General features: G+C 46.6%; 1 protein-coding gene across 1 annotated transcript; it reads left to right on the top strand.

The window, feature by feature from the left end:
• The first annotated feature begins 868 nt into the window (after nt 1–868).
• On the top strand, nt 869–9,778 carry LOC120022576 (gonadotropin-releasing hormone II receptor-like). Its single transcript, XM_038966534.1, has 3 exons — nt 869–1,411; nt 8,842–9,043; nt 9,360–9,778. The coding sequence occupies exons 1-3, from the start codon at nt 869–871 to the stop codon at nt 9,776–9,778; spliced, it is 1,164 nt and encodes a 387-aa protein (XP_038822462.1).
• The last annotated feature ends 969 nt before the right edge of the window (nt 9,779–10,747 follow it).

Below are 10,747 nucleotides of genomic sequence, written 5' to 3'. Positions count from 1 at the left end.
CAATAAGCCATACCATCTGGTTTGCGCTTAGTTAGACTATCAATTGTTTTTCAACAGGACAATGACTCAACACACCTCCAGGCTATGTAAGGGCTATTTGACCAAGAAGGAGAGTGATGGAGTGCTGCATCAGATGACCTGGCCTCCACAATCCCCCAACCTCAAACCAATTGAGATGGTTTGGGATGAGTTGTACCGCAGAGCGAAGGAAAAGCAGCCAACAAGTACTCAGCATATGTGGGAACTCCTTCAAGACTGTTGGAAAAGCATTCCAGGTGAAGCTGGTTGAGAGAATGCCAAGAGTGTGCAAAGCTGTCATCAATGCAAAGGGTGGCAACACTGAAGAATATAAAAGCTGCCAAACTGTATATCAGCTGCCAAACCGTATATCATCTGCCAAACCATATATATCAGCTCCCAAACTGTATATCAGCTGCCAAACCGTTCATCAGCTGCCAAACCGTATATCAGCTGCCAAACCATTTATCAGCTGCCAAACCGTATATCAGCTTTAGGAGTCTGAAACTGCACTCAGGCAGTAAGCTGGCAGTGTGCCTGTGCTCCTATATTAATCATCCTAAATGAATTATTAGCGCCAAGAGAATGTTGTCCTTGTTGGGCCAATGTTACATTAATTAATGTTTTCACTTAGAGCCGTTTAAAATTAACCGGCTGGCTAAATCTGGCACATTTATAGAAATGTTGACTAATGTCCATTGTTCCTTTCAGATAAACCAAATCAAGTTAAGTGAATCACTTTGTACAGTAATTTCTTCCTATGAAAAGCTCATTACAAATGAAAACTATTATGATGATGAGGATATGATGATGATAAGGATAATGATTTTATTCCCTTCTTCCTCCTAGGATGTCGGATGACAGGATGTCGGGCAACTGGTCTCTTTGTTCGGCGACGCCAATGTTCCCAGCAGTGAACTCCTCTTTTAACTCCTCCCTCCCTCCGTCATTCATGGACTGGGAGGCTCCCACCTTCACCGCCGCTGCCCGCGTCCGCGTGGCCGCCACCATGGTCCTCTTTGTGTTCGCTGCCTTCTCCAACCTCTCTGTGCTGATCAGCGTGGCACGGGGCCGCGGGCGCCGCCTGGCCGCCCATCTCCGGCCACTCATTGCCAGCCTGGCCTCTGCAGACCTGGTGATGACGTTCGTGGTGATGCCGCTGGATGCGGCATGGAACGTCACCGTACAGTGGTACGCCGGTGATGCCATGTGCAAGCTGCTGTGCTTCCTCAAGCTGTTTGCCATGCACTCGTCTGCCTTCATCCTGGTGGTGGTCAGCCTGGATCGCCACCATGCTATTCTGCACCCGCTGGATGCGCTGGACGCCGGACGCAGAAACAAGAGGATGCTGCTGGTTGCCTGGGTCCTCAGCTTGCTCCTGGCCTCCCCACAGGTGGGTGTACATACGGTAGCCACTACATTGTTCTCAGACTACAACATAACAATATGGATATTCATTAGTAAGCCTTGTATTTCTCTCTTATGTTCGGAAGGCAGTGGTCCACTTGAGATTGCTGTTACTAGCCTGCTATCCACACTGATTATCACTCCATTTCATTATGGTTTCACTTCACTGAATCACCTTGCGCACACATTCAATGAATCATTTGCGCCTATGTCTTTAACGTTTATGCATAACGAATTGGTCGATGACAGGATCACCATCCACAAATGTTGCCAAACAAAAATATTTTGTTGGGCAACATTTGTCCACGTGAGTTGTAGACTAAACATTCCTATATTTTCTTAGAGGAATACTCTCTAGCCGGTCCAAGTGCCCTTCTAATGGAACAGGTCCAGACTGAATCAGTGTATTGGAGCGATAGTGAAATGGAGCGCTATTCCGTTTGGACTCTTGGCATGTAAGATTGCAGGGCAGCAATCGATCTTAAGTTGTTCACTGTCTTCCTCACACAATAGAGCATACAGTCAGTGATCTGCCAATCAAATGAAGTCCTATGGGTAGGTGGGTGGTGCATTGTTAGGAAATAATCTCTCAGCAAAATAGAGAGCATTCAGTGTATTCAACTTTAATTCTATAGGACAAGCACACCAGCTCTTGATTGATGGCTTTAGTAATGTGAGTTGAATGACTTAGAAATGGAAGCAGCTGTCAGCTTGGTAACAAAGTGTTGCTATGATCAAATCAAATGATCAAATTGGCTCAGGAGGTCACCTGCATATTGTAAATAGTCCCACCTCAATCCAAACAGTATTGCTGTGAATGATATAAGCTTTTGCCCACCCTGACAAGTAGGGAGAGAGAGAAGGCAGGGAGGGAGAAAGAGATTGTGTTCACTCAAATGTAAATACTGTATATCCAAAAATATGAGATGTATTGTCAATTGGTCTTTAGAAACAAAGCATGTGGATTTATGCAATTTTACTCATTTTCAAACAATTTATTTTGTAATATTTTTGTATTTACATGTCTTTCATGCCAATGAGCACTGAATTTGATTTGAATTTAAAAATGTGGGAATAGATTTTATTCCATGCTCACAGATCAATTTGTAGGTGGAAGTACAGTACTTTGGACACCATCAATTACAGTTCATAGTTGAAGGTCTCCTTACACTGCACTAAGAGAAAATAGCTTTCCTTCCCAGCATGGTTAGATGTCTGAGTGTTCCCTCCTTGTTTTTACTGTCACACAGAGAGAGAGAGAGTTTCCACAAATCCAATCCCCTTAATGTCAAGGTCTCGTAGAGGTGACCTTTCTGGCTGTAAGTGGATGCGACCTTTGAGGTGCTAGTCAGTAACTGGTGTTCCAAATGAATAGGAAGAAGGGAAAAACACAGAACCTCTGCTGTAGGAAGAGGGACAGAGGGAGAGACACAAGGCGGTGGAGCCAGTCGAACGTGGAGAAGGGACAGATGTTAGACAGCTCAAAGACAGGAGGTTTGGTGGTGAGTTGTGGACAGATCAATATACCCCCATTCTCAACCACACGCACGTGCTTGACATGGATGGTCATTCTACAGGAAATGCATGTTCCTGGTTAAGCAATTAAGGCAACCCATCTTATGGTGACTAAACACAGCACTGTTGACTGCGGCTGTGAAGAGTCCATCTAATTTACTACGCACCCACGCACGCACGCAGGCACACACGCACACACTTTACATTATGATAATCAAGTAGATATGTGCCGACTGAAGCCAACTCATTTTGAGTGTTTCCTTGTTCATGCGTACTAATTGACCAATGACTTTCAAGGATTGGTGGAGATGGCAAACGGTTAAAGTAATTCAGCACAAAGCATGGTTGAATAAACATTGTTTCCACATCATTTAGAGATGTGATGATGTTGACTCAACGTGGGAAACGGATTGGATTAGTATTTTTTTCACCCAACTTTTCTCATGAATCCAATGATATGGTCATTTTTTGTTGTTGATTTCAAGTTGAATTCATGTTAGTTGACAACTCTACCAAATGTAAATCCAAAGTAGACGTTGAAATGACGTCTGTGCCCAGTGGGAGGTAACTGCAGGCCGATTTCATTAGCACTTCAATACAGCAGAACAATGGCACCCTCATCAAAAACAGCGCCAAAAATACAATAGCGAAGTGAAGCTATCCCAGCTGGCAAAACTGGTTGCAGTGACGTTATTCCGACGTCTTCTGTGATGTCATGGGTGTATACTATTTTTAAATTAGTCCAGAAAGAAACATTTACCTAGGTGTAATATCTCTGACGTTTCTACAACCAGAAAACCAATTTACAATCATATGTCATGATGATAAATTATGTCACCAACTTTTACCTGCTATGATAGCTATAGATATGAGGAAATTATGATGGAATGTGTTACAAGGGAAGGGAAGCTATTATCATCTGGTTCCCTGTGCCATTGTGTTGTGTGTATTTATAGGAGATTAGTGTGTCTGATAGAGGTGTCTGCATAGCTGAAAAAGCCAGAGAAAATATGGTAATTAACATTGATGTGTCACGACTCAGGATATGACCCAAGGATAGAACGGCATGCAGGCTCAGGACAGGCAGAAAGGTCAGAACCGGGAAGACTAGAAAACAAGAACTTGAGAACAGGAGAAACAGGAAACACTCTGGTAATACCTGACAAAACAAGACGAACTGGCAACAGACAAACAGAAAACAGGAGACAAAGGGCTGTGAGAGAGGTTTAATCCTAGACACATGGAAAGTGGGATGTATACGGAGGGTGCGGAGCACCAGAAGACCAACAGCAGTGGGGCTAAGGAATTTAGAGATTGGGAAAGGGCCGGTAAAGCAGGGTAAAGTTTATGGGACTCGACCCAAAGGGGCAGATCCTGAGTGGAGAGCCATACCCTCTGCCCGAAATGATAGCGGGGAGCCGGGGTCCAGTGGTGGTCCGCCTGTCACCCGTACATGGAGGTGGTTGAAGAGCAGACAGGCTCTCTTCCAGGTATACCGAGAGCGGTGGACGAACATCTGGGCCGAGGGTATGCTGACTTCTTCCTCTTGCTCAGGGAAGAGCGGAGGCTGGTAACCCAAGGAACACTCGAAGGGCGAGAGACCAGTGGCCGAGCAGGGAAGGGTGTTGCGGGTACTCCACAAGAGTTGCTGATTCCAGGTGGTGGGGTTGGCAGAGACGAGGCAACGAAGAATCGTCTCCAGGTCCAGATAGGCTCTCTCCGACTGGCCGTTAGATTGGGGATGAAACCCTTGAGTACAGGCTGGCCGATGACCCAATGAGAGTGCAGAACGCCTTCCAGAATCGGGACGAGAACTGAGGCCCACGATTGGAGACCATGTCAACCAGAAGTCCATGGATCCGGAGGACATGCTGAACCATGAGCTGGGCCGTCTCCTTGGCTGAGAGTAACTTGGGAAGGGGAATGAAATGGGCGGCTTTGAAAAACATATCCACTACCATAAGGATGGTGATGTTGCCATCGGACGGAGGGAGACCAGTGACAAAGTCCAGGGATATATGAGACCAGGGGTGGTGAGGAACAGGGAGTGGTTGGAGGAGGCCTGCCACAGCTTGCCGCGGAGTCTTTTTCTGCACTCACACAGTGCAGGCGGCGACGAACGTAGAGACGCCAGGAACCATGGTGGGCCACCAAAACCATTGTCGTAGGAAAGCCAGGGTCTGGCGGGAGCCAGGTTGGCAGGTAAGGTGAGAGGAATGAGCCCGTTCCAGGACCTGTGTCCGGCAGAATCTGAGACAAACAACCGGTTAGCCAGGCCCCCTCGCGGGTCCGTCTGGGAACACTGCGTCTTGCGAACCAAGTTCTCAATACCCCAGACGAGTGTAGCTGCCAGACAGGAGGTAGGGAGGATGGTCTCTGGGTCAGACGGTGTAGCTGCGGAGCTATGCAAGTGAGAAAGGGCATCAGGCTTCACATTCTTGGACCCAGAGCGGTAGGAGATGGTAAAATTAAAACGAGTGAACAACAGAGCCCAACGAGCCTGAGTTGAGGCCCTTGGCAGTGCAGAGATATTCCAGATTCTTATGGCCGGTCCACACTAAGAATGGATGTTCCGCCCCTTCTAGCCAGTGTCTCCATTCCTCCAGGGCCATCTTGACTGCATGAAGTTCCCTATTTCCCACGTCGTAGTTCCTCTCAGCGGGATTAAGACGACGGGACAGGAAAGCGCAGGGATGCAGCTTTTGGTCCTGGGCAGAACACTGGGGCAGGACGGCCTCCACTCCAACGTCGGGGACTTCCGAGATTCTTCGGAGGCGAGGGGGAACCCGTGGACAAGCGCGTGTGGCCGGGAACAGACCTCTCCCTGCTGCATTCCCTTAACCGCCCATTGATCCTAATGGTCAAGGCTGAGGGAGCCGAGGTCCATGGGCAGCTCCCGGGCTCTTTAATCCCCTCCGATAGTCCTTGAAGGAAGGTTTCGAACAGGGACTCCGGGTTCCAGGCACTGTCGGCGGCCAACGTGTGAAAATCTATCGCGTAGTCTGCCACACTACGGGAGTCTTGAAAAAGCCAAAGTAGCTTCCGAGCCACCTCACTCCCGGATACCGGAAAATTGAACACCTTCTTTACCTCCGCCATGAAATCCTCCAGACTAAGGCAAATGGTGGATTGCTGCTCCCACACCGCCGTAGTCCATGCGAGCACCCTCCCGGACATCAGCATTATAAGATACGCTATCTTCAAACGATCCGAAGGAAACGAAGAGGGCTGTAGCTCAAAGATTAGGGAGCACTGGGAGAGAAACGCCCGGCAGGTTCCAGGATCCCTGGCATAGTGCTCCGGAGGAGGTAAGCGGGGTTCTTGGGAAGCCGGGGTAGGCTGGGGAGAAGCACCGCTGAACTGGAGTTTACCGTTGTGGCTTGCTGCCTAGTAGAGAGTCTGCGCAATTGTTCCAACAGTATATTGAAGGCATGGTCATGGCATTCCGCCAAGGTATGGAGTCTCTCCACAAGGTTATGAAGTAACTCCTCGTGTCTTCCAATGGAGGCTCCTTGGAGGGAGACAGTGTTGCAGAGCTAGTCCGAGTCAGGCAACAGACAAACCGAAAACGCTGGTATAAATACACAGGGGATAATGGGGAAAAATAGGATACACCTGGTGGGGGATCGAGACAAGCACAAGACAGGTGAAACAGATCAGGGTGTGACAATGTGTGTGTGTACTAGTGCTGGAGGAAGTGGAAAACAGCTAGCAAGAAGAATTGGAGTGTATGACAGTCTGTCATTAATCAAATTAATTACTGAGAATGTGCAAGAATTTTCATTAATAGGAAGTTATCATACAGCAAAAGGAAAAAATACAGTTTAAAAGATAAAAGCATAGACAGTTAATTTCCTCCATTGCCGATATCTAGGACCAACTCTTACGGAAAATGTATGAATTTATTGCCATCCTCAACAATAACATGAAGTATTGGCCTAACCATCTCACACTTGTGCTCAGTGTTAAAATGGAGAAGCCGGCAGCCTACTTAGTTGGTGTGGAGCAGCAACTGTTGAGACGGAGTCAGTAGATCAGGTGCAAAAATAGATGGTATTTATTTACAGTGCAGGTAATGGAGAAAATGTGTGAAAATTTGCTGACAAAAATATATATGTCTAGGAGCAACAACGGCTCAGCTGCGAAGTAATAGTACACACAAGCTCACAGAATGGGACCACTGAGTGCTGAAACGCGTAGCTCGTAATAATCGTCTCTCCTCAGTTGCAACACTCACAACCGAGTTCAAAACTGCCTCTGGAAGCAACATCAGCGCAAGAACTGTTCAGCGGGGACTGCATGAAATTGGTTTCCATGGCCGAGCAGCCGCACAGAAGCCTAAGATCACCATGCGCAATGCCAAATGTCGGCTGGAGTGGTGTAAAGCTCACCACAATTGGACTCTGGAGCAGTGGAAACGTGTTCTCTGGAGTGATTTATCACCCTTCACCATCTGTCAGTCCGACGGACAAATCTGTCTTTGGCGAATACCAGGAGAACACAACCTGGCCTAATGCATAATGCCAACTGTAACGTTTGGTGGAGGCGGAATAATGGTCTGGGACTGTTTTTCATGGTTCGGGCTAGGCCCCTTAGTTCCAGTGAAGGGAAACCTTAACACTACACTATACAATAACATTCTAGACAATTCTGTGCTTCCAACTTTGTGGCAACAGTTTGGGGAAGACCTTTTCCTGTTTCAGCATCACAATGCCCCCATGCACAAAGTGAGGTCCATACAGAAATGGTTTGTCGAGATCAGTGTGGAAGAAGTTGACTTGCCTGCACAGAGCCCTGACTTCAACCCCATCGAACACCTTTGGGATGAATTGGAACGCCGACTGCGAACCAGGCCTAATCGCCCAACATCAGTGCACAACCTCACTAGAGCTCTTGTGGCTGAATGGAAGTACCCGCAGAAATTTTCCAACATCTAGTGGAAATCCTTCCCAGAAGAGTGAAGGCTGTTATAGCAGCAATGGGGGGACCAACTCCATATTAATGCCCATGATTTTGGGTGAGATGTTCAACGAGCAGGTGTCCACATACTTTCATTCATGTAGTGAATCATAACACTTCTATATCATATCACCTCTGGTGCAGAAACTGTATTGAAAGGATTCATCATTCTAATAGATTAGAATAGATTGATTTTGTAATGGATTTCTGATTAGGTCATTAAAAGTCTGCTGCATGTGCGTCATTCCTTTGTAATTATACTTTTCTTCACTCCACTGACTGAACAAAAATATAACCGCCAAAATGTTACTGAGTTACAGTTCGTATAAGGAAATCAGTTCATTTAAATAAATTCATTAGGCCCTAATCTATGGTTTTCACATGACTGGGCATGAGCGCAGCCATGAGTGGGCCTGGGAGGGCATAGGCCCACCCACTTGGGAGCCAGGCCCAGCCAATCAAAATTTGTTTTTCCCCACAAAGGGGCTTTATTCCAGACAGAAATACTCCTCCTTTATTTCTGATGGGCACTACATATCCTCTACCCAGTACAGCCAGAGAATGGGACCCACCCTCTGAGGGCTTGATTCAATCCGTATCGCAGCAGTTCAGCGCTATTAGAATTTTAAGGTCATTTCTGATTGAGCCGGCATAGGCAGCGTTTACCGTGAATGCAGTCTCCAAGGATGCAGAAACATTGCCTTTAAATTTCAATCACTTGACCTCGATTGAATTGAGCCCTGAATCTCATTTGTCTCTAGGTTTCTTCCCTCTAGGGAGATTTTCCTTGCCACTGTGCTTTAGTATGCATAGGTCCGGTTTACTTTAAAGACCTTTGCGACAACTGTTAGAGTCAAAAGGGCTCGAGATACATTTTATTGATTGATTGATATACCTTTATCATGATTTCTCACTTCCCCTTTGTCTCTCTTTATCTCATAGCTGTTCATCTTTCGAGCAATCAAAGCCGAGGGAGTGGAATTCACTCAGTGTGTGACGCATGGAAGCTTCCACCATCGCTGGCAAGAGACGGCCTACAACATGTTTCACTTTGTCACGCTTTATGTGTTCCCCCTGTTAGTAATGAGCTTCTGCTACACCCGCATCCTCATCGAGATCAGCCGTCAGATGCACAAAGGCAAAGGTGTGTGTGTGTCTGTCTGTGTGTGTGTTAGTGTATAAGGTGAAGAGACTGCACACTGCATTCTTTGCTCCCATGTGATATATTTGACTATTGAATGTTTTGACAACACATACTTGTCATATTTAGGGCCAAAATGTGTTACTGTCTGTCAGGAAAATCTCATATTTTTGTACATCTAGTACAAATGAATCAATCCAACAGAGGCAGGTCCTGGTCAGGTCACATGGTCAGAAAGACTCAGGGCATCACAACCTTCAATTTACATAGTACTATTCCATTTCTCCTCACAAACTGTTTATGTCTGAAATCACTCCAGGTGGGGCTCCATGCCTGAGGCGAAGTGGCACAGACATGATCCCCAAGGCCCGAATGAAGACCCTGAAGATGACCATCGTGATTGTGGCGTCCTTCGTGATCTGCTGGACGCCCTACTACCTCCTGGGTATCTGGTACTGGTTCCAGCCGGCCATGCTTCAGGAGACGCCCGAGTATGTCCACCACGCCCTTTTCGTCTTCGGCAACCTCAACACATGCTGCGACCCAGTGATATACGGCTTTTTCACACCCTCCTTCCGGGCCGATCTGGCTGATGTGGTCCACTGCTGCTGCCGCTGCCGATCACAGAACATCTCCCCAAGGTCCCTGGACCGCCTGGCGTGTCGGAGGGGCAGGGCAAGCGGTGAGGCAGAGTCTGATAATCCCAGTGGCGACCAGCCAAGTGGAAACCTGGGGTAGATATCGGTGGGCCTCATGTATAACTGCACTGTAAAAAAAAAAATTTTTTTTTTTTTGATTCAACCTACAATTGTAAGACAACCAGCTGCAACAGGATTGTGAGGTTGCTCCAAATTTGTTCACTCGACTTTGAATTTTATGTTGAGTGAACATATAATTTAACTTGAGAATATATTCTACCTTATTTGAGAAATGTTCATATTTCCCAGCCTTTCTAGTGAATTGTAATTACCACCCATGACTGTATTTGTTAGCGACAGAAACATGGTTGTGTTCAATGGTTTTCAGTACTGTAGCCTTCACCAAGTGAGTGTCTAAGTGAATATGTTATCTTTAAAATTCAACTCTTTATGACAATACATTACATAAATCATAAGGCCTTTCTTTGAGGGCCTAATTAGACCCTAACACAGTAGTCTGAAACTCCTAATTTACAGGCCACATCAAACCTACAAGTCACATTATGCTGGCTTGCAAAGTGATGTGTAATCCCTATTGGAATCCAGCCAGTGAGGATATCCAACAACTTGTAACGATAGTCATTTTCTTCCTCCTCCTCGGACGAGGAGAGGCGAGACGGATCGGACCAATACGCAGAGTGGTTAGTTTCCATAGTGATTTAATATATAACAAAAACAATATGCAATACAAAATAACTACCGTGACAGTCCCGTGTGGCGAAACACTGACACAAGAACAAACACCCACAAAACACACGTGAAACCCCGGCTGCCTAAGTATGATTCTCAATCAGGGACAACGATTGACAGCTGCCTCTGATTGAGAATCATACCAGGCCGAACACACAAAACCCCAACATAGAAACCAACACATAGACAACCCACCCAACTCACGCCCTGACCATACTAAATAAATACAAAAACAAGGGAAAACAGGTCAGGAACGTGACAGAACCCCCCCCCTCCTTAAGGTGCGAACTCCGGGCGCACCTCCTAAACTCTAGGGGAG

This window comes from Salvelinus namaycush, chromosome 27, assembly GCF_016432855.1.
Source record: "Salvelinus namaycush isolate Seneca chromosome 27, SaNama_1.0, whole genome shotgun sequence".
Taxonomy (NCBI): domain Eukaryota; kingdom Metazoa; phylum Chordata; class Actinopteri; order Salmoniformes; family Salmonidae; genus Salvelinus; species Salvelinus namaycush.
The sequence above is the reverse complement of the archived record's forward strand: the minus strand, read 5'-3'. Positions and strand labels throughout refer to the sequence as shown.

Bases quoted from the DNA above. Each gene is read 5' to 3' on its own strand.
- LOC120022576 (XM_038966534.1), top strand. From the start codon at position 869: ATGTCGGATGACAGGATGTCGGGCAACTGGTCTCTTTGTTCGGCGACG. The intron at 1,412-8,841 runs GTGGGTGTACAT...TTTATCTCATAG, and splicing joins TGCTCCTGGCCTCCCCACAG to CTGTTCATCTTTCGAGCAAT. The intron at 9,044-9,359 runs GTGTGTGTGTGT...AAATCACTCCAG, and splicing joins TCAGATGCACAAAGGCAAAG to GTGGGGCTCCATGCCTGAGG.